This window comes from Cervus elaphus, chromosome 19 (genome assembly GCF_910594005.1).
Source record: "Cervus elaphus chromosome 19, mCerEla1.1, whole genome shotgun sequence".
Lineage (NCBI taxonomy): Eukaryota > Metazoa > Chordata > Mammalia > Artiodactyla > Cervidae > Cervus > Cervus elaphus.
In genome coordinates, this window is record NC_057833.1 from 76314232 (window position 1) to 76339095 (window position 24864).

The window sequence follows — 24864 nt, forward strand, 5'->3', positions numbered from 1 at the left end:
ACAGCAAAGGGACTCAGCCATACACATGCATGTCTCCATTCTCCCCCAAGGGCTTCCCTGGAGGCTCAGATGGTAAGGAATCTGCCTGCAATGCAGAAGACCTGGGTTTGACCCCTAGGTCGGGAAGATTCCTTGGAGAAGGGAATGGCAACCCACTCCAGTATTCTTGCCTGGAGAATTCCATAGATAGAGGAGCCTGGTGGGCTTAAGTCCATGGGGTCACAAAGAGTTGGACACAGCTAAGCAATTCACACACACACACATACTCTCTCCCAAAAGCCTGCTCCCATCCAAGCCGGCACATAACATTGAGTAGAGTTCCCTGCGCTACACAGCAGGTCCTTGCTGGTTATCCATTTCGAATATAGCAGTGTGTACATGACCTTCCCAAACTCCCTAACTATCCCTTCCTCCGGGCAACCATAAGTTCGTTTGCTAAGTCTATGAGTCTCTTTGTAAAGTATTTTAGAACAAAACCCCAGAACACAACAGGTACACAACAAAAATAGCTATTATTATAATTATCTAATCACTTGCTACCTTTATTCAATCTACCAGCTGCTATTAGAAAATGTAAGCTTTTTTCCTAGAAAATGTTCCGATATAATCTTTCTGAATATCCAAAACTGTTTCACTGTGAAGTCCAACAACCTCCAGGAAAAGCGGCAAGTCTCAGGTAAAACTTGGCTGAAATGGTGCAGGGAGGGGAAGAGCCTTCCAGGTTTTTAAAAGATGGAGTTCTTCTGTGTTCTGGACCAAGGCTGTCCAATAGAGCTTCTGCAATGACAGGAATATTCTCTATCTATGCTTCCAATACAGTAGCCACAGGTGGCTACAAAGCACCTGAAATGTAACTGTAGATCTTCCCCAATGGGGTTACATCCTGATACACCTATTGTAAGTTGAATTATCATTAGGTTGAAAATGTATTTAATGGACAGAACCTTCTGAACATCTTAGCTCAGCCCAGCCTACCTTAATGGTGCTCAGAACACCTACGTTAGCCTACAGTTGGGCAAACTCATCTATCACAAAGCCTAGCTTATGATAAAATGGTGAATATCTCCTTTAATTTACTGATTACTAAATTGAAAGTGAACAAAGCAGAATGTCTGTCTGGGTCCTCATGGGTCAATACATCAGTTGCTTACCCTCATGGTCATAGGGCTGACAGGGAACAGCGGCTGCTGTTTCCCAACATCACGAGACAGGATTGTCCCCTTACTGCTAGCTTTGGGAGAAGCAACATTAAAAATGCAAACACTTCTGACCAATGCTATGTAGGAACAGTCACTAGGGGGGGCATTCCTTCTCAGTGAAAAGATGGCCACTTTAGGAGGAGTGTTCTTGCCTCTTGCTACTTGTTAGCCTCCTATCTTCCTGCTGGAAATGTATATGTGATATCTGGAGGGGCAGCAGCCATCATACCACCATGAGTACAAAAGTTTCCATAGAATTGGTGGAACAAGTCCATTGAAAGTGGGATAAAAAGCACCAAACTTGGATTTTAGTGTTGCATTGTCCAATGATTGAACTTGGATTTAGCTTCCATGACAGTGATTACCAACTAGAGGCTATTTTGCCTTCCGGGTGACATTTGGTAATGTCTGGAAACATTTTTGGTTGTCACAGCTGTGTGAGAGGGAAGCTTCTGGCATCAAATGGAACAGAAACCAGGATTCTCCAATGCACGAGACAGCCCCCGACAATAAACCCTGCCCAAAATGTCAGTAGTGCTGAGATTAAGAAATTCTGGTCCATAGGTCTCAATTTCTTTAATGTTAAATAAAATAATTTTTAAAAATTCAAAATTCAAAGTACAGTTTCTACTGAATGTGTATTGCTTTTGCACCATTGTAAAGTTGAAAGCTAATTCAAACCATCTAAGTCAGGGACCATCTGGATAGTTTGACTAAAGAATGAGCCTGTATTTAACATTAATTAATTTAAATTTAAATAGCCACTTGTGTCTAGTAGCTACCCTTGTAGAAAGCACAGTTCTAGATAATTAGAGAAAAAAGTAATTCTTAGCTCATATTCCCTGGGCTCCTTGAACTCAAAGAACAAAAACCCCAGAGATGAATTGCAAGCAGCTCTGAATGTTATTAACGCATAGGTTTCAGCACTAGACCTAAAACTATGCATTCCTCCATGTTTACGTCCTAACATCCCACCTCTTGGCACTAAAATGCTTTGGCTCTCAGCTGCTCTGGACATTAATTAACTATATTGAGAGTGAATCCCAGACAGGCTGCTTTTTTGCAGCATCCATTCTGGATGTGTAGAAACAGCCATTCATCAATGATATGAGGAGCTAGGGAAGAGTCCACCCACAGCCACAGAATCACTTCGAACCAAATTCAGGAGACTTTCTGCCTCTGAAACAAGTCTGAAGGGAATGCAGGATTGAAAAGTGAAATCAATCAACCTGAGAAGAGAAGAACCACAGAACATTTTATTAATTTAAAGAAACCCATTTTGTTTTCAGAGAATATACAGGGAGGAGGTGGGAGGGCAGAGGTCGAGAGAGTTGAATCCTTCCACCTACTCTGGCTCCCCCAAAGCACCGGCCCCCCAAAGAATGTTGAGTTTCCTGGAAAATTTTTCCTGAGGCCTCCCCAGTGGTCTTCTGCACATTTCAGAATTTGGACTCTATCTCAGGGATAAGGGACTTGGACCAGATGACCAGATACCTGTCTTACTCTTCCAAGGCCAGGAAGTGACCATGTCAGAGTCAGGGGGGGCCACCCACCAGCCCAGGGGCTTCTGCTCACACTGGAGGGTCATCAGCATCCTTAACAATGACAAATGCTTCAGGGCCCCAATATGGCAAGACCCCTCCTGGACAAACTTGAGAAATTATCTAAATAATCAAGAAAAATGCGTGTCATCATCAGATGGAAAGATGTAACATGGGATCTCAAGGGTCCAAGTCAGCCTCCTTAAGGAAATAACCTGCATAATTTTCTAATATCTCAACTCTACTTATAAGCATCAGTTGAAGACAAGAAATTGTTCTTTTGCCAGAACTGCTCTGTGAGCTTCACCCCAGATGGAGTATAGGAGGGGGAGACATTTTAATGAAAATGTACTTAATTTCTGAATAGATTAGTATAAGGTCAGGGGGATGAATATACTGAATCTCTCATCAAGCCACTTGGATGGAGACTATTTTACTGGCTAAAAAAGAAGTACATCTAAAAAAATACATGATTGCCTTTTTGCTGTATAGTAATTCATTGGAACATTCACCACCAGGAAAAGAGTGCTTCTGATGGTACAAATGACTGATGGTAGCCTGATGTCTGATTCCATAAATCAAAGAGATCTTGTCAAAGAACCCCAAGTCAAATCTCCAATTACTGGGACATGTTTCAGGAAGCGTTAAACCTGAATATCCAGAGACTGGGGGACTTGAATCAGAGGCTGACAAACCCAACCAGAAACCTTATTATAACTAAGAGAGATCAGAGGGACAAGCAAATACAGAAACATCACAAGGCAGCAAGCTACATCTCAGAAAAGAAACCTTTGTCAAAAATTGAAAGGGGAAGTAGAACATTCTCTCGGCTTCCATCAGATACCATGGTGGAATGTGTCGCTTAGGCCAACTGTAAGGTGAGCTGAAAGCATCAGGCAACTTAATCGTACATGATTTACTATACAAATTATGTTCATAGATCATATCTTAACAACAATGCATCTGTGTTGACATAAACCTATGAGAACTATTTAGGAAAAACAGAAGAAAGGAGAGAAAGGTTAACATAAATCAAAGCAAGTATTTAACCTGCAAAGCACCGTGTGTTTGTATTGGTGACAAATGCAGGTGATTGAATAGAACTTGCCAGAAGTCAAAATGTGATGTTTCACGTTTGATTCAGTCAAGAAGAAGCCTGAGAGCCCAGTTGAAGAATGAATGCATGCTCAGTTCCTCAGTCATGGCAATCCCCATGGACTGTAGCCCATCGGGCTCCTCTGTCCATGGGATTTCCCAGGCAAAAATACTGGAGTGGGTTGTCATTTCCTTCTCCAGGGTTCTCCCTGACCCAGGATCAAACCCACGTCTCCTGCATTGGTAGGAGGATTTTTACGACTGAGCCACCTGAGAATAGATGTCTTATAAAGGCAGTATCAGGGCTAGAAGCCCAGAGTGGGTCATGTTTTAAGGTACTAAATAAATTTCAACAATACTTGCAAATGAGAAGGCAGGCTGAAGTCTGAATAATGGAGGTGCCAGTGGGGGTGAAACTGACAAAGCAGGGGAGTCTGGGGCCTCCCCTGCATGTTGGCAGGTTCTGCTAGATCTGCGTTTGCTCACAAAGGAGAAGTACCTAGATGAGACCCTCAGGTGCTCAGAAAACTAGGAGGGAGCCCTGAATTCTCCTGTGTGGTTAGCAGGATGGCAGAGCTAGCCATCATGGGAATCACGAATGTTCCCAGGAGTCTTCACATTCAATCAGGTGCAAAGGAGGCAGAGGAGCTCAGTCTTTAAGCATGAAAGACAGGAGCCACCTGAAACCTGAACTCAAACCTGGGTAATAGGAAAATTAGAAGGCTGTGTCCCACTAAGGCTGAGAGAATTATGGTTCAAGCCAACAGTGAACAAAGTCAAAGGCATATGAGAAAGAAGCCAGTTGTCTACCATTGATTAAATACTGTACACATATTAAATGGCACTGAACCCAGTATTTGTAATGTTGACTAGTGTTTACCCTTGAATGCTTCCATATCTGCATCTGCATAGCAAACAGGTGCATGCCTGTGTGTGGTCAGTCAGGTACTGTTTGTGACAATCCTTTGGACTGCAGCCCACCAGGCTCCTCTGTCCATGGGACCTTTCAGGCAAGAACACCGGAGCTGGTTGCCATTCCCTTCTACAGGGATTCTTCCTGACCCAGGGATCGAACCTGCATCTCCCATGTCTCCAGCATTGCAGGTGGATTCTCTACCTGCTGAGTCATCAAGGAAACCCAGCAAAAGGGTAACTGGGTTGTAAGCACACTCTGACTTTTACTGACCCCTGGCTGTGCTGTTTACCTTCTTATGAGCCCCTGGCTACCTTTTCCCACTCAAGCTGTGGTTTGTCCAAATCCTCCGCCCCAAACAACCCCCTCCCCTCAACCACTTCATCATGGAACAGAATCTGGAGTCAGTCCAAACCTCTCATTTTTATTCATGTAGCACAGTAGGTCTGGGAACCAAGAAAATATACACCCATGGTGTTAGATTTGCACATTTCAATCTAAAAGGTAGATATGCCCATCTCGAACTTGGCTTCACTATGCTGTACTATTATTTTCTTCTATTGTATCATGTGTCTACAGATCTGTGATGGAAAACAAAATTGCTCTGGGGAGGAAAACTGTTAAAGATGTATCTGAGCTCAAAGGATGTCTGCTCTGTCTTATGGCAGGCAGAACCCCAGTAGGCGTGGAGAAACTGGGAGAATGTATAAACTAGGAAGAATCTTGTAGTGGAAAAAATAGGGCTAGGATTGCCTTACCACCAAGATCAACATCTTCTACACAGTTTAATATACTTTGCATTTTCCAGGTATGCAGCTACTGTGTAGACTGAAGATGGTAATCCTGTGGGGAAACTGTACCAAGATTTTCCACTGATCTGGAAAACTGACATCACTAAACCAAGCTGTTCTGGGTGTCTGATTCTATTTTAATTCAGTTTGCCAGTCTGCACTGGGCACTGCATGGCCAAAGTGATGCTCACAGCCTCTTGCATCACCCAGCTTCACGTGACTCCTACCCAGCGTGTTTACGTATTGCGGTGCTGATCACCATCCTATGAAGTAATTCCTTTTCCTTGCCCCCAATCCCTGCAGATTGTGTCAGGGCATTTAGAATTACATGTGAAGATAAGTTTTACTACTTTTGCATTTTGGTTCAGAGCGTACACAGCACTTACTATAAAGAGGAGCTGCCAGGGCTGAAGATGGCAGACCTCTTGTCCTAGAAGCCTGACCTGGGCCACTTTCTCGGTTCCCAGGCCTCCTGTGCCATGTGAATAAAAATGAGAGGTTTGGATTGACTCCAAAATCTGTCACATGATGGAGTAGTTGAGGGGAGGGGGCCGTTTGGGGCAGAGGATTTGGACGAATCACAGTTTGGGTGGCAAGGGGCAAAGGATAGCTGGGGGCTCCTCAGCCAGCCTCTGTTCCCTGGCTGCACAGCGCACCCCCACTTCACAAGCATCTGAAGTCCCAAGAACAGCTCCAGGGCTCACATCTGTCTTCACAAAGCATCATGAGCCCGGAGGTGCACCTGGAATTTCAGTGATCAAAGGTTATCAACACCCTGAGTCATAACCTAAGCTCCAAATTCCTTGAAGGAGGGGGTCCATGAAGCACCAGCCATCCTTCCCTCCAGCTGGACACACAGGTGGCCTCCTTGTGCCACCAAAACAAAGACCAAGATGCATGGGAGAAGAGACGGTCACTCCTGCCTTATTAAGGCTGCTGGGGATTTGCTGAACCTCCCCAGTTGTTACTTTCTCTCCTGTGTTTCCTTTCTTTTTTTTTTCCCCTCAAAAAAGGTGGGGCTTATTCCCTGAAACAAAAGACTATGGGAAAAGAAAGTGGGAAAGGAAAGACACGAAGAGGATCCGTAGCAGGGAAATGTGATGTGCTTGTTCATGAGCCTAAACACGTGGCAGCTTACTGGCTTTATCTGTTGAGTCTAAATTTTAGGGTCACAAAAAATCGATGTGCAATTAAAACGTGCATACATTTAGGGCAGCAACAAGTATCTGGGACAGATTGACTCTGACCCCGTGGGCTCCTCTAGAGATGAACAGTGACACACACAAGGACTGCCCGAAGCTTCCTAGGGCCCAGAGTCCAGGGACCTGGACACACAGGGCTGGCCTTGTTCCAGACCTGCATCCGGCTCTGCTCCTTCCCAGCCCCGCCCACAGCTGCCAGCTCAGGGCCCTGACTCGGGCCTGAGTGCTCTGAGCTCACCGTGTGTCCTTTCCAAGTGAGTCATGGATTTCTCTCACCACAAAGACCTCCCAGCACAGAAATGGTTTCAGTGAACCACACCCTGACTGACGCCACCAAACTTCAGGTGACACAAAGGTGGCTTTCCAAGAAGTGCCAGGCCACTGCCCAGAACAGTCTCGCACTCAGCTCCAATGAGCCCTGCCCTGCTCAGGCTACCTCCTCGTGAGGATTGGGGGTGCTCAACAAATGTCAAAGGGTCATGAGCTCCCTGCAAGTCAGGTCTGACCACAAAACATTCACGTTTGACTTGAATGTTTATAAAGCAGAGCTCATGAGAACACACCAAGGCTGTTAGGAGAATCCTGCTGTGGATTCATTGGGAGTGGACGTACACATATACATACTCACGTACACATGCCATACATGCACACCACACACAAATGTTAATACCACAATGTGCATGTACACACAGATACCCACACCTACACAGATATATACCTGTATACACAAATATACACACCACTAAGTGTGTATCATATGCATGCTAAGTGTGAAATCACATGCATATACACAGATACCTACACTTACACAGATATATGTATCTATACACAAGTAATCACACCACCATGTGCACGTACACACAGATACTGACAGATACACAAACATATGCATATATTCATAAATATACACACCACTAAGTGCATCATGACGGTGTGGCCAGACATCCTGGAATGTGAAGTCAAGTGGGCCTTAGGAAGCATTACTATGAAAAAACCTAGCAGAGGTGATGGAATTTCAGTTGAACTATTTCAAATCCTAAAAGATGCTGCTGCTAAAGCACTGCATTCAATATGCCAGCAAATTTGGAAAACTCAGCAGTGGCCACAGCACTGGAAAAGTCCATTTTCATTCCAATGCGAAAGAAAAACAATGCCAAAGAATGCTCAAACTACTGTACAATTGTGCTTCTTTCACATTCTAGCAAGATTATGCTCAAAATCCTTCAAGCTAGGTTTCAGCAGTACATGAACCAAGAACTTCCAGATGTACAAGCAGGGTTTTGAAGAGGCAGGGGAACCAGAGATCAAATTGTCAACATTCATTGGCTCATGGAGAAAGCAAGGGAGTTCCAGGAAAACATCTACTTCTGCTTCATTGACTATCCTGATGCCTTTGACTGTGTGGATCACAGCAAACTGTGGAAAATTCTTAAAGAGATGGAAGTAGATTACTTTACCTGTCTCCTGAGAAACCTGCATGCAGGTCAAGTAGTAACAGTTAGAACCGAACATGGAAAAACTGACTGGTTCAAAATTGGGAAAGGAGTGTGACAAGGCTGTATATTGTCACGCTGCTTATTTAAGTCACATGTAAAGTATGGGAACACCAGACCACCTGACCTGCCTCTTGAGAAAACGGTATGTGGTATGGTTTTAGATAAGGCAGAAGAGCCAGAGATCAAATTGCCAACATCCACTGGATCATTGAAAAACTAAGAGAGTTCCAGAAAAACATATATTTCTGCTTTATTGACTATGCCAAAGCCTTTGACTGTGTGGATCACAATAAACTGTGGAAAATTCTGAAAGAGATGGGAATACCAGACCACCTGACCTGCCTCTTGAGAAACCTGTATGCAGGTCAGGAAGCAACAGTTAGAACTGGACATGGAACAACAGACTGGTTCCAAATAGGAAAAGGAGTACGTCAAGGCTGTATATTGTCACCCTGCTTATTTAACTTATATGCAGAGTACATCATGAGAAACGCTGGGCTGGAGGAACCACAAGCTGGAATCAAGATTGCCGGAAGAAATATCAATAACCTCAGATATGCAGATGACATCACCCTTATGGCAGAAAGTGAAGAGGAACTAAAGAGCCTCTTGATGAAAGTGAAAGAGGAGAGTGAGAAAGTTGGCTTAAAGCTCAACATTCTGAAAACTAAGATCATGGCATCCAGTCCCATCACTTCATAGCAAATAGATGGGGAAACAGTGGAAACAGTGGCTGACTTTATTTTTCTGGGCTCCAAAATCACTGCAGATGGTGACTGTAGCCATGAAATTAAAAGACGCTTACTCCTTGGAAGGAAAGTTATGACCAACCTAGATAGCAATTAAAAAGCAGAGACTTTACTTTGGCAACAAAGGTCTGTCTGGTCAAGGCTATGGTTTTTCCAGTGGTCATGTATGGATGGGAGACTTGGACTATAGAGAAAGCTAAGCACTGAAGAATTGATGGTTTTGAACTGTGGTGTTGGAGAAGACTCTTGAGAGTCCCTTGGACAGCAAGGAGATCAAACCAGTCCATCCTAAAGGAGATCAGTCCTGGGTGTTCATTGGAAGGACTGATGCTGAAGCTAAAACTCCAATTCTTTGGCCACCTGATGCGAAGAGCTGACTCATTTGAAAAGACCCAGATGCTGGGAAAGATTGAGGGCAGGAGGAGAAGGGGACGACAGAGGATGAGATGGTTGGATGGCATCACTGACTCAATGGACATGGGTTTGGGTGGACTTTGGGAGTTGGTGATGGACAGGGAGGCCTGGAGTGCTGCAGTTCATGGGGTCTCAAAGAGTCAGACACGACTGAGCAACTGAACTGAACTGAACTGATTGGATGCAGAGTACATCATGCAAAATGCTAGGTTGGATGAAGCACAAGCTGGAATCAAGATCACCGGGAGAAATATCAATAACTTCAGATATGCAGATGACACCACCCTTATGGCAGAAAGCAAAGAAGAACTAAAGAGCTGCTTGATGAAGTGAAAGAGGAGAGTGAAAAAGCTGGCTTAAAACTCAACATTCAAAAAACTAAGATCATGGCATCCGGTTCCATCACTTCATGTCAAATAGATGGGGAAACAATGGAAACAGTGAAAGACTATTTTTCTGGGCTCCAAAATCACTGCAGATGGTGACTGAAGGTATGAAATTAAAAGACACTTGCTCCTTGGAAGAAAAGCTATAACCTAGACAGCATATTAAAAAGCAGAGACATTACTTTGCCAACAAAGGTCTGTCTAATCAAAGCTATGGTTTTTCCAGTAGTCATGTATGGATGTGAGAGTTGGACTATAAAGAAAGCTGAGCGCCAAAGTATTGATGCTTTTGAACTGTGGTGTTGGAGAAGACTCTTGAGAGTCCCTTGGACTGCAAGGAGATCCAACCAGTCCATCCTAAAGGAAATCAGTCCTGAATATTCATTGGAAGGACTGATGTTGAAGCTGAAACTCCAATACTTTGGCCACCTGATGCAAAGAACTGACTCATTGGAAAAGACCCTGAGGCTGGGAAAGACTGAAGGCAGGAAGAGAAGTGGGCGACAGAGGATGCGATGGTTGGATGGCATCACTCACTCTACGGACAAGAGTTTGAGTAAGCTCTGGGCATTGGTGATGGACAGGAAAGCCTGGCATGCTGCAGTCCATGGGGTTGCAAAATGTTGGACACGACTGAGCGACTGAACTGAACTGAAAGCACACCATGCGAAATACTGGGCTGGATGAATCACAAGCTGGAATCAAGATTACTGGGAGGAATACCAACAACATCAGATATGCAGATGATACCACTCTAATAGCAGAAAGTGAAAAGGAACTGAAGAGCTTCCTGATGAGTGTGAAAGAGGATAGGGATAAAGCTCACCTGAAACTCCACATTCAAAAAACTAAGATCATGGCATCTGATCCCATTGCTTCATGGCAAATAGGAGGGGAAAAAGTGGAAATAGTGACAGATTTTATTTTCTTGAGCTCCATAACTACTGTGGATGATGACTGCAGTCGTGAAATTAAAAGATGCTTGCTCTGTGTAAGAAAAGCTATGACAACCCAGATAGCATATTAAAAAGCAGAGACATCCCTTTGCTGACAAAGGTCAGTATAGTCAAAGCTACAGTTTTTCCAGTAGTCACGTATGGATGTGAGAGTTGGATCATAAAGAAGTCTGAGTGCCGAAGAACAGATGCTTTCAAACTGTGGTGCTGGAGAAGACTCTTGAGAGTCCCTTGAACAGCAAGGAGATCAAATCAGTCAATCCTAAAGGAAATCAACCCTGGATATTCACTGAAGGACTGTTGCTGAAGTTCCAATACTTTGGCTACCTGATGCGAAGAGTCAACTCATTGGAAAAGACCCTGATGCTGGGAAAGATTGAAAGCAATAGGAGAAGAGGGTGGCAGAGGATGAGATAGTTAGTGAGCATCAGCAACCCAGTGCAAATGACTTGGAGCAAAATCTGAGAGATAGTGAAGGACAGAGGAAACTGGTGCTGTGCTGAAGTACATGAGGTAGCAAAGAGTCGGACATGACAACAACTGAACAACAACAAATGTGCACGTACTCACAGATATCTACATATACACAAATATACACACATATATATACACAAATATACATACCACCATATGCATGTACACACAATTATGTACACATATACAAATCTGCGCATATATCCACAATATACATACCACCATGGGCACAGATACACAGATAGTATACATACATAGATGTACAGATATATCCACAAATATGCACACCATCATATGCATGTACACATGGATACCTACACATACACTTATGCATGTATACATACACAAATATACACACCACTATATGCACATACACACAGATACTTGTACATACACATATATACACATACATACACAGATATATACATGAACATGTCCTCCTTGAAATGAAACAGCCTTTTGGCTGCATCTCCCAGGGTGTTTTGAAGCATCCATCTGGTGCCCCCTTGTCCACCCCGCCAGGCACAGACCCATCACTCACCTCTCTGAGTCAAAGTAAGAGTCGATATAGGGATGTGGGGCCCCAGCCACGGCAAAGTTGCTGCTTCCGGTGTCAACGAGTATCTGCAGCTTTTATTTTTAAGGGAAAAACAGAGAAACCATTAGGTTACTTGCTTAGGGCAGCACTCCAGAATACTTCTCTTAAAAATTAAGTGCTGAGAACAATTTATTACTTGGAGAAATCGTATCGATTAGAAATATTTTTAAAAAGCTGCTAGAAAACTGAATTCCGAACACGGTCCATTGTGAAGCTTGCGAGGGCAGAGATCAGTTTAGCTTCAGATACACACCAAACCTTAAAAGAAGATAAATTCAGTGGAATAAGTGGGATTTCGTTTTCCAGCCATCCGTACTTGGTAACCAGGCAGAGCCCTTTCTCACCCTGGGCTTTTGGCTGGGTTTGTCACTTGGTTGGGTAGCCCTCCTCCTGTCTTTCCAATCTCACTTGAAAATCCTCATTTACCTCCCACCTCCACCACATGCACCCAGTACACCTCCCCAGATGCCTTCTGGCAGTGGGTATTCCCTCATCTCTGCTGCACAGGACCTGGAAACAACTGTCAGAGGTATCACTTTTTTTTATTTTTTTTACGTTTCAATGAATTATTATTTACATAAATAAAAATGAAAGATCTTGGATTTTCCACTGGTGAGTTCTGACATGGTGTTCTCCCAAACCAAGACACAGAAATTCCTGTTATCCCCCAAAGGCCCCTCTATGCCCCTTTCTAGTCAATTCCCATTGTTTCTCAGAAGCAACCACTCTCTGACTCCTATTACCATGGATGGGTTTCACTGGTCCCTGGACATTATATAAATGGCATCATGTGGGATTTTTGGCAGGAGCTTCTGGCTTCTTCTCCTCAACATGTTTTTGGGCTTCTCATACTGAATAGAGAGACAATAAATACCCCTTTATGCACTGTGACTTTAGGAAATGAATTCTCTTAGTTCCATTTATGAACACATAGTCACTATAAAAGTTTAAGGGTCTCACTACTTAGGGATTTGTGTTCAGACAGAACACAATTAAAAGTATATATATATATATATATATATATTGGAGAAGGAAATGGAAACCCACTCCAACATTCTTGCCTGGGAAATTCCATGGACAGATGAACCTGGTGGGCTATAGTCCATGGGGTCGCAAAGAGTTGGACACAACTGAACTGAACATGAAGTAACTGAACATGCATCTGTTGGGTTAATGGATTAAATCATGAGCCACTGATGACTGATTCAACCTTCAACTCTTCTCCCTTCCCTGGAAATGAGGCTGAAAGTTCCAGCTCTCTACTCTCAGGGTTGGTTCCCCATCATTTGGGACTTTCCAAACGCCATCTCACTGACACACCTCAGGTATGGTTGAAAGAGACTTGTTATGGAAAACAAAGGCACCTTTATCACCCTTATTATTGAGGAAGTTCCAAGGGTTTCAGGAGCCCTGTGCCAGGAACTGAGACAAAGATCAAATACATATTTCTCTGTATAAATATGTATTTCTTCACACAAATCATAATATCACATATGGGCAGTCAGCAAGTTCCGGAATCTCACTCGCCATTGGAATGAAGTCCATTGTCCTGACAGCAGACAGTCCAAGCTGACCTAATAAAACATGTAACTCACATGGCCTATGTTCTCAGCTCTGATTTCCTGGATTTAAATGGTTCCTAAAGGCAGGATGAACTTTTAATCTGCTTAGATGAAACTAGTAGAGAGATGAACAAGAAAGAAAAAAACAAAAACAAACCCAGAATTCCAGGCTCACGACACTCATGAAAGCATGCCATTTTTACAAGTCTTTCCCGGGGCTCTCTGGCAAACACACAGCCAACAGCCTAGCAGGATGTGTGTGGAAAGACCAGCTGCCTGGAAGCCCAGGTTCCCAGGCTGGCATCCCACATCCACACCCAATGCTCCTGCATAACCAGCCACAGGCGGAGCAGACCCAGGACTCCTCTCCTGGGCATAATGGCCCCGGTGACCAGGGACGTGCTCTACAGACATTTCATTGTGCTTTCCCGGGTATGGAATTCCACCCGCCGCCTCTGCATCACACTAGAAGCAAGTCCTTTCCACACACCCCCATGCTTACTTCTGCCACGCAGCACATGGCCCCCCTTGCAGAGGCGGGCGACGCAAACAGAGAAAGTCACAGCAAAACACAGACAGCGTTATCTTACACAGACGACGTCTGACTGCCCAGGCGCTGGACACAGTCATACTCCCCAGCTGCTTCAGCAGAAGCCAGATTTCAAGAAAATTCAGTTTGGAGTCACGGCTCGGCCAAGTTGGTCATCCCCTCAGCTGCTGTCAGAGGACAGGATTTGAGGAGAGTAAACGAGGCAGCTGCAGAGTCAGGCAGGGAATGGATTTCTAGGGAGCAGTAAACACTTTGAGTGGGGCTTCAAGTAATGTTTCTGAGCCATCAACACCTTTTTCTGTGTGATGACCTGCAAATAGACATTTTTCATGTTGAATTCTCGCCAGGGCCATGACTTTCTCTTTGTAAGTCCTAGTCTTAATCACAAAGGAAAAAAAAAATACAGTCACTTGTCCTCTACATTTTACAGGATCCACCCTGAAAGCATGGACAGGCAAAGGCTCAGCGCACCATTCCTCTGGACGCCTTGCCCAGTTTCACACACACAACATCCCCTGCTGTGTCCTTATCTGTGGAATTTCCAGCATCACCTCCAGCCTCCTTGAGTTCAACTCAAACTGCAAATATAGTCTTACCCCAGAGGACATTATTCAACCCCATAAAGGGACACAGAAAACACACACAAATATGGGAAATGCACTGCACTTTCGAAGCACAACTGAAAATGAATCAGAAGCATGTATGAACCATCATCCCTGCTTTACAAGAAATGCTGCTGGGAGCTGGAAGTCCCCACCTCCTTCCCTATACCAAGCAGCCTCCTATGGAACTCATATTCCACTTCTGCCAGAATATAGCAACAAGGACAAAAATCTGCCTTCACAAAGAGCAAGGGTCCAGCATTCTGACAGTCACTGGCTTTTCACTGCTCCAATCTCTTTGCCAACATTGGGGTTCCAGGGGCTCTTTCATGGAAGAAGTGGGTCCCCACTGTGCATCATTTTCACACTCCAGGATATCTTCTCCAGAGAGCATCCAAGCATGGGGCATCCCCACGAGAGTGAGCCAACCACAGGGGCCCACCTGTGATTCATCATCCTTCATCCATCCAGCACCTTGGACAGTGCCCAGGGCTTCCTAGGTGCTCAGTGAACAGTTGTTGAATAAATGAAAAAGTCTGGGATGGGGAGATTTTCACTGGCAGATGTGTGTGCGCATGTGTGTGTGCTCAGTTATGTCTGACTCCTTTGTGATCCCATGGACTGTAGTCCACCAGGCTCCTCTGTCCATGGGATTTTCCAAGCAAGAATTGGAGTAGGTTGCTATTTCCTCCTCCAGGGGATCTTCCTGACCCAGGGATCAAACCCAGGTCTCCTGCATTGCAGGTAGATTCTTTTTAGTTTGAGTCATACCTTTGACTGATAGCCCCCATATCGCCTCTTTCCACTCTTCTGGGAACCACCATTCTATTCTGAGCCTTAAAAAAGAAAGAAATCCTACCATATGTACCAAAATGGATGAACCTGGAGAACATTATGCAGAGTAAAATAAGCCAGACGCAGAAGGGCAAATCCTACACGATCGCATATGAAGACTCTAAAATAGTCAAACTACCTGTTTTTAGGCTTCCCTGGTGGCTCAGAGGGTAAAGAATCTGCCTACAGTATAGGAGATGAGGGTTCAATCACTGCGTCAGGAAGATTCCCCAGAGAAGAAAATGGCAACCCAGTATTCTTGCCTGGAAAATCCCATAGACAGAGGAGGCTGGTGGGCCGCAGCCATGGGGCCACAGAGAACTGGACACGACTGAGCACACATGGTAATTATACACACAACTGTCAACAGGAGGTGGGGACACAGGTCAGCCATTGGTGGCCCCTGACACAAACTCTGTGACATCCCCAGGAACTGCTGGCCGAGGGCTGGTCCTGGAGCAGTTTGAAGCCAACAGACTCTCCAGGAAGATTCCTTTAGGGACGTTCTTGGGGACAGTCAGGACTTTATCTCCATGCCTTGTTGTGTCTAGACAATGCTTTATTGTTTTTAAAATGGCATATCTTGTGGGATTTTACTTTCCTCCTTTTGTTCTGACACAATAATAAGCCACCTCTCACACTCTCTGCCAGCTGGCAGACTTCAACCACAAACCACACACAGTGCTGTCTTTGAGACCCAGGCAGTCCTGCATCCTCCAAAAGGCCTTTCAGTGGCAGCCCTGATCCATCCCTCTACCCCCGACCACTGGGCCCTGAGTTTTGGCCCCTCACTTGTCTGATGCCTTTTACTGGCCTCTCATTTTCTCCCAGGCCCACATCTTTTCTCTCAGGGAGCTTGTAAGTTGCTTGAGGGCAGAGCCCTTTTTCTTTGTCTCTGGAGCCATCTCCCTAATGGGAATTTGCTAATCACCTGGTCCCTAGGATGGGGAGGAGACACACATGAGCTCCACCTAGGAGTGGAAAGCTGATGAAGAAGGGGAAACTGCCAAGGAGCTGGAGAGAGTTTGCCAGGCCAAACTCCTGATACATTTGTGTACAGCCTTCACTGAGCTTTTTCTAGAACTGGCAAAGGTGGCTAACTTGACTTCCCAATTGATATATGATGAATCACAAGCTGAAATCAAGATCACTGAAAGAAATGTCAATAATCTCAGATATGCAGATGATACCACCCTTATGGCAGAAAGTGAAGAGGAACTAAAGAACCTCTTGATGACGGTGAAAGAGGAGAGCAAAAAAGCTGGCTTAAAACCCAACATTCAAGAAACTAAGATCATGATATCCAGTCCCATCACTTCATGGAAAATAGATGGGGAAAAAATGGAAACAGTTACAAACTTTTATTTTCTTGGGCTCCAAAATCACTGGGGATGGAGACTGTCGCCATGAACTTAAAAGACGCTTGCTGTTTGTCAGGAAAGCTGTGACAAACCTAGACAGCCTATTAAAAAGCAGAGATATCACTTTGTGGACAAAGGTCTATCTAGTCAAAGCTATGGCTTTTCCAGTAGTCATGTATGGATGTGAGAGCTGGACTATAAAGAAGGCTGAGCACCAAAGGATTGATGCTTTTGAACTTTGGTGCAGGAGAAGACTCTTGAGCATCCCTTGGACTGCAAGATCAAACCAGTCAATCTGAAGGGAAACCAGTCCTGAATATTCATTGGAAGAACTGATGCTGAAGCTGAAGCTCCAACACTTTGGCCACCTGATGTGAAGAACTGACTCACAGGAAAAGATCCCGATGTTGGGAAAGACTGAGGACAGGAGGAGATGGGGAAGACAGAGGATGAGATGTTTGGATGGCATCATCAACTCAATGGACATGAGTTTGAGTAAACTGTAAGAGATAGTGAAGGACAGGGAAGCCTAGCATGCTGCAGTCCATGGGGTCACAAAGAGTCAGACATGACTGAGCGACTGATCAACAACGATATAAAATAATCACATGTTTCCTTTTAAATACCCAAGGCTAACCAGAGTTAGGAATGAGATGGTGGCCAAGGGCAGGGGATGGTGGTGGTGCCGGGACTCTTTGTGTGCCCCAACACTCACTCCGGCTGCTGGGGCTCTTCCAACATCCAGGGTACAGTGTGGGTCCTTCTTTACTGGGAAGGACCCAGGAAAGCTTTAATTATACCCACCCTCCCCGACAAAAGCTTTGCAGCTTCCCGGGGAGATCTGAAATACAAGAATGAGTGCTCACTCCTGGGAGCAGCCCTGAACCCAAATACACAATAGCTGATGAAGCTTCCACTACCTTGCTTCCCAGGTGGACGGCTCTGAGTGTGCCCTGCACCTCGGGGAGTCCCGGCAGGTCTGCTCTGTATTACTAGCCTTCTCCTCCTTCCTGCCTCACTGCTCTGCCCCCACCAGTGTCTGGGGTAGAGAGACACAGAGAAGGCTGGCTCACACAAACCTTGCCTCACGCGCCCCAGAGACCAAATATCCGCACCCGTGGAAACCTATAGACTGTGCGTGTCTTCCCAATGTCCCTTTTCAATCTTCAGCTGATGCATTGGGCAATAACCCCACAGAAAGCCATCTGCTAATTGCTGTAATAAGGTGAAAGGTTGCATTAAAGGGAAGAATGGGCTCTTCATCCAGTAAGTGATTAGCAGCCTGAGATTCCTCAGATACCACTGCCTCTTTTTCAGCAGGTTAATAGATAGGAAAATTAGCAGATAATTTAAATAATGGCTCATTTCACACAACGATTCCTAATTACATTAGCAGCCCATCTGCTGAAGTCTGCCGGCAAGCAGAACCCACTGCAGCGGGATCCTCCCGGCCTGGCTCCGCAGGGCTGTTTGCCCACAGTTATTACACGTGATTGTAGGCGCCGATCTTGCTAATCAGGTTCTTTCAGGGCTTCAATTCTGGAAATGAAGCTCATTTACTGAAACACGTCTTGTTGAAGGAAGCAAAAATAATTGCCACGCACCATTTCTCCACGTTCTAAAATTAAGGTTGCTTTTATAGAGAAGGGGAAAAATATCATTTTCAAAGGGCTACACTTAACACAAACAGATGTTATAGAAGTTAGCTTACGAGGGACTTGATTATCAATTTATTCAGGCTCTGTGTGTGAGTGCACACGCACGCATGTGTAGGTGTGTTTGCTTCCCTCCTGCAGACGGGGCTCTTCCTAGAAAAACACAGTCCAGAGTCTTGTGGATGGATTCCCTGGCCCCTTTTGGGAAAATCTTAACTTCCAAGGGAATGCTGGGGGAGGGAGAGGGTACCAACTGCGCTGATTTGAATGTAGTAGCAGTTTTTCACTGAACGTTTCGGGCTTGGCAGGTTGAGACTGGCAGCGGAAGTGGTAGGATGAAGGAGGCTTGGTGTGAGGGTCCCTGTTTTAGGAAACTAAAAGTCACCCCCAAATCAGAATCCTCCTGGACGCGGGAGCTGCCACTACCTCTGCAGCTAAAATCTGTCGCGGTGGCAATGTGACAGTTCCTAGAGGGAGGGGCTGCTCTGTGATTGAACTTTTTAACTGTTCAAACAACCCATCCCTGTTAGGATGAGCGGAAAGGCTGGATTTCTAAGGTTGGGGGAGATTTCATCACACACCCATAGCAGATGCCCTTAAATATGCTGCAACTATGCCCACTCATGGGATGAGGGCTTCCAGTTCACTTCTGACCTGTGGTCCCAGGATACACCCTGCATGTTCTCTAAAGGAGAATAGCATGAAAAATATCAGCTTTAACTTCTGGTAGACCTGGATCTGAACCCTAGATTAGCCTCCTATGAATGAAAGCTATTGCCTGTCACATCAGGAGGGCTTTCCACATGGCACTAGTGGTAAAGACCCGCCTGCCAGTGCAGAAGACAGAAGAGACGCAAGTTCCATCCCTGGGTCAGGAAGATCCCCTGGAGGAGGAAATGGTAACTCACTCCAGTTTTCTTGCCTGGGAAATCCCATGGGCAGAGGAACCTGGTGGGCTACAGTCCTTGGAGTCACAAAGAGTCGGACACAATTGAAATGACTTATCACGCATGCATACCATATCAGTAAACAAATGATGCTGTGGCCATCAGATCATCACGTTACAGCCACCCTGCCGGTGAGCCCTGAGGGAACTCATGATGGAAGATGGTGTCCATGATCAAGCCAACAACTGCTGCAGCTGCCCTCACAGGGCTCACTGAGGTGACTCAGGATGAGAGAAGGCCGGATCCTGGCCCCAGGTAGCTGGTGGTTTAGTCGCTAAGTCATGTCTGACTCTTGCAACCCCATGGACTGTGGCCCGCCAGGCTCCTCTGTCCATGGGATTCCCAAGGCAAGAATACTGGAGTGGGTTGCCATTTCCTTCTCCAGGGGATCTTCCCAATCCAGGAATCAAACCCAGGTCTCCTGCATTGCAGGCAGATTCTTTACCGATTGAGTTATGAAGGAAGCCCAGGTAGCTGAGGTGCATATCAAAGCAATGATTTCCATGAGCTTGGACTCTTACACCTTCCCATATATATAAAAGTGCTCGATTCTTTAACTTGAGATACCTGGTTTTCTCTAATTAACAATAATCTTTTGATGTCCTGACCATCTGGTCTTTGTTGTAAATGCTCCTATTTATCCTGACTCCCCCACACCCTTGCCACTTCAGAGCAGTCCCTCAGAGTGATATCAGATGCTCTGTTCCAGGCTTTGTAGTTGTTCAGTCACTAAGTCATGTCTGACTCTTTGTGACCCCATAGACTGAAGCATGTCAGGCTTCCCTGTCCTTCACCGTCTCACAGAGCTTGCTCAAATTCATGTCCATTGAGTCGGTGATGCCATCCAACCACCTCATCCTCTGTTACCCCCTTCTCTTCATGCCCTCAGTCTTTCCCAGCATCAGGGTCTTTCCCAATGAGTCAGCTCTTTGCATCAGGTGTCCAAAGTATTGGAGTTTCAGCTTCAGCATCAGTCCTTCCAATGACTATTCAGGGTTGATTTCCTTTAGAATGGACTGGTTTGATCTCCTTGCTGTCCAAGGGACTCTCAAGAGTCTTCTCCAGCACTTAAGTCCTCAGTTTTGTCTGCTGAATAAAACATAACCCTCAACGTATACATTGTGCTTTTTTTCAGCTCACAAACCTGTTGGCTGCAGAACCTTGAGTAAACCACCTAACCTCTGACCCTTGCTGTGCTCACCCAAGGACAGATGATATCTAAGGTAAGATGATGTTGCCATGGGGAGCACACGAGATGCCCCTCGTACATCTGCGATGCACCCAAAACAGTGCCTGGCACACAGGGGTGTTTCAGTTTCTCAAAGAGGGGTGGCCTGCCTTTGTTTTTCTCTTGCTGCAGGGCTGACTTCTCAAACACACCACTGTGCCAAACATGACAGGCATCCAGTTCCCCACCAGGCTTTCTTTCCAAGTCTCCGTGCTGCAGCGAGTCTGGATGTGGCCCAGAAGTGAAAGGCACAAGCTGCAGAACTGGCGCTGCGTGCTTATCCGACCCCCAGGCACAGTGCTGGCCCCGCAGCAGGTGATGCCGACACCAACATGACCCAAAACCTCTGGGTGCGCTGGGTGTGTGTAGCACCTCCCACAGCTGGAACAAGGTAGAGATACACCCAGGAGTGCTCGAATCCCAGGGCCAGAAGTGTGGTTTTCTCTCACCCTGCCTTTTCTTTCCCAACCTGGTGAGTGGCCACTCCATCACCCGAGTGCACAGGCTCCGCCTTTCCCTCCTGCCTCCACTTCCAGGAGCCTGTGTGTCCTCTCTATTTTACTTCCAGAATGTTCCTAAAACTGTTCATGTTCCTCTCTCCTCTTCCTTCTGCCTGGCTCATTTCTAGCTTTGTGTCCCTAGTTCTCAGACCTGGCACACAGTAAGGTCTGAAGGCAAGAATGATGCCCAAGCATCACTGAGGCCAGCCTGTCCCAAAAGACTTACGTGAAGTTAGCTTCTGCTTTCTGACCTGGGTTGTCTCGAGGCCCAAGTCCCCCCACCCCAAGGGGTTTTAGTGAGTTCTGGGTCCCCCAGTCACACCATCTCCCAGGCTCCAAGGACAAATTTTAACAGTGGTGTAATAGCAGCAGTAAGGTATATCTGATAAAGGAGAGAAGACCATCTTCTAAGCCTGCTTCCCTAACAAAGCTGCATCTGGAGGTCCCCCTTCCTGGGTTCCATCCTGAGAAATGGAACACTTCTTGCCATATCAGCAAACAAGGATGTCACAGTCATCAGCTATTGCAGCCCTCCAATGTGAGCTGGTGAGCCCAGAGGGCACTCAGGAAGGAGAAGAATAACTGTGAATCAGCAGCCACCAGACTGCAGCCACTCCCTATGGGGAGCCCCAAGGGAGCTCAGGATGTGAAAAATACAGGATTCTGGCCTGGGATAGCTGAGATGCAGAAGAAAGGAAAGATTTCAGCGAGCCTAGACTCTTGTGTCTTGTCATACACAGGTTTGTGCATGAATGCTCAGTCCCGTCTGACTCTTTGCGACCCCATGGACTGTAGCCCACCAGGCTCCTCTGTCCATGAGATTTTTCAGGCAAGAACATTGGAGTCGGTAGCCATTTCCTCCTCTAGGGGATCTTCCCAACATAGACAAGCACTACATTCCTTAACTTGGGATATCTGATCTTCTTTAATTAACAATAATCTTTTGATGCTCAGAATACTTGCCATTTGAGGCAAAACTTCTATTTAACCTGGCTCTTCCCCTTACCTCAACAGAGCAGTTACATTAAGGCTACTTGAGATGCTGTCTCTTGGGCTTGAAGTTCTAAAAATTCCCACTGAATAAAACATAACTCTTGACTTTCAGGTTGTGAATATTTTTTAAGTTGATAATCTTTACATGTGAGTGTTAACCCTGGGTTTGTTTTGTTAGGGGAAGCACACTAACTAAAACCACCCTCCCAGGAACCATTGCAACCATCTGTGAGAGTTATTTGACAACAGGAGGTCCTGATAAAGAGCTTGCAACTAACAAGCCACCACCAACGGAAGAATTTGGGAAAGGTCAAAAGGAGACACCACAAGTTCGACCACCTCTCAGAATCTTTCTCGCTGGCATCCATCGGGACTGAGCAATGTGGGTGCTACCAGAAAGAACTCTGAGTCATGACTGGCCAAAGACAGCCTGGAAACTAATCCCATCACCATAAAACTCAAGACTGTGAGCCTTGTGGCAGAGCTGTCCTTCTGGGCTCCCTTACCTTACTGCTCTCCACCCGGGCGCCCCTTCCCAATAAAGCCTCTTGCTTTGTCAGCTCGTGTGTCTCCTTGGACAATTCATTTCTGAGTGTTAGAAATGGGCCCTGGAAGGGGTCTTCCTTCCTGAAACCATTTCACTTAATATCCCAAGGCTCCAGCCCCCATTTAGGCTGCTGAGAATCGAGACAACATATGCACATGAGTCGAGGTGTGATCACACACCCAGGGCTGCCCCTGGCCCACAGAGTCAGGGCCAGAACCCAGAGCCACTTCACCCCTGGGCTCAGAGATTTTGGAATAGCTGGTGTCACACCTGAAGAAGGTACTTGATTGTCTGCCGAGAGGCTGCACATGGTGGCACTATCTCCAATGGTCAAAATAGCCAGCTCCTGGTTCTCTGCCTCCTGGACAGGGAACCTGGACCACAAGGGGAGGGGCTGCAAGCAGCCTCACGTCCACTACGCTTCTGGAAGTAGGAGCCAGAAGCCAGAAAGTGCTTATATGTTTGCAAGAAGATATTCAGAGATGGATGCTTCCCAGGTGGCTCAGCGGTAAAGAATCCGCCTGTCATGCAAGAGACATGAGTTTGATCCCCTGGAATAGGAAATGGTAACCCACTCCAGTATTCTTGTCTGGAGAATCCCATGGACAGAGGTGCCTGACAGGCACCTATTCACAGGGTGATAGAGTCCAACATTACTTAGGACAGAGAATGCACTCGCGCTCAAGAGACAAGTAGGCTGGATACTTCCAGTTGCTTAGCCAGCCCCTCCCTCTTGGCAGGCAAACCAGGATGGTGCTAGGAAGTCAGAGAAAGAACAGAGGGAGCCCCTTTTCTATGGAGATGTTGTGGCCCCAGGGAACTCCCTGGGTGGTGGAGTTTCCCTCAGCCTCTGAGGTCACACCAGGATGCAGTCCCAGTGATTGAAGACTGAAGGAGGATGTTTAAACAGACAGAGATGAGAATCACAAGTCTGGATGGACCTCATTCACTGACGCCAATAAACATAATGATCCTTTCTCCCACAGAAAGAAAAATTCATGCAGAACGGTTTCTCAGAAAGCACTATTAAAAAGGACAAAAGCAGGTCTGTCTCCATATTTTGGTGATTGTAAGGGGAGGGGCCAAGAAAGGAAGCTACTAATAATGGGTGACTTAACCCTTTTTCCTCAAGTTCAATTCAGTTCAGTCTCTCAGTTGTGTCTGACTCTTTGAGACCCCATGGACTGCTGCACGCCAGACTTCCCTGTCCATCACCAACTCCCGGAGCTTGCTCAAACTCGTGTCCATCGAGTTGGTGATGCCATCCAACCATCTCATCCTCTATCATCCCCTTCTCCTCCTGCCTTCAGTAACTAAAGCCAACCCCTCAACCCATTACACATTCCTAAAGATTGTAGGAGACATCATTTTAGCTAAAAGTTGGTTCTTTCTGCACATTTTCCAAAGAAGTTTAAACAGATTCTCATCAAAGGTGTAATGTCTTAACTCTTAAGACACTTTCGGAATTTCACTAAATTTTCACTTTGGCTCGAGTTGATAACTGCAAATAGAAAGACATTTCAGATCTGAACTTTCAGGAAAAAAGACAAAGGATTAACTTCCTCCTGATTTCCAACATTCAAATATTGTTACAATTTTCAGTAAATGTGAAAAAATAAAGCATGTATACTCGCTACAGCAACAGGCAAGATTTTCAAGTTACTATTATTATAAAGTGGTTAACGCTCACTGTTATTCTAGGCATTTAGGTTCATTTTTTAAATTGCAAAGTACATATAACACGAAATTTACCATCTTAACCACTTTTAAATGTACGGTTCAGCAGAGTGGACATTCACATCTCTGTGCAGCCATTACCACCATCCACCTCGAGAACTTTTCCTCATCTCAGACAGAAACTCTGTTCCCACTAGGGACTTCCCTGGTGGTCCTGAGGTTAAGACTGTCCTTCCACTGCAGGGGACACCAGTTTAGTCCCTGGTCGGGGAACTAAAATCCTGTATGCTAAGCGGTGTGGTCAAAAAATAAAAATTAAAAAAAAAAAAAAGAAGAAACTCTGTGCCCACTAAACAACTAACTCTCTAGTCCCTGGCAACCACCACTCAACTTTCTGTGTCTATAGATTGGACTACTCTAGGGACCTCATGTAAATAGAATTCAGTATTTATTCTGTTGCTACTGCCTTATATCACTCAGCATAATGTCCTCAAGGTTCAGTCACAGTGTAGCAAGCGTCAGAATTTCCTTCCCTTTAAGGTTGAATAATATTCCCATGCATGTGTAGTTCACATTTATTTTTGGTCCATTTAT

General features: G+C 45.5%; 1 protein-coding gene across 1 annotated transcript in view; it reads right to left on the reverse strand.

Annotated features, from left to right (window-relative positions):
- BACE2 (beta-secretase 2) overlaps positions 1-24864 on the reverse strand; it is a 112078-nt gene that overhangs the window by 56461 nt on the left and 30753 nt on the right. Inside the window, exon 2 of the mRNA XM_043874015.1 lies at positions 11758-11846. Coding sequence (XP_043729950.1) covers positions 11758-11846 — 89 coding nt within the window. The remainder of the gene's footprint in view (positions 1-11757; positions 11847-24864) is intronic.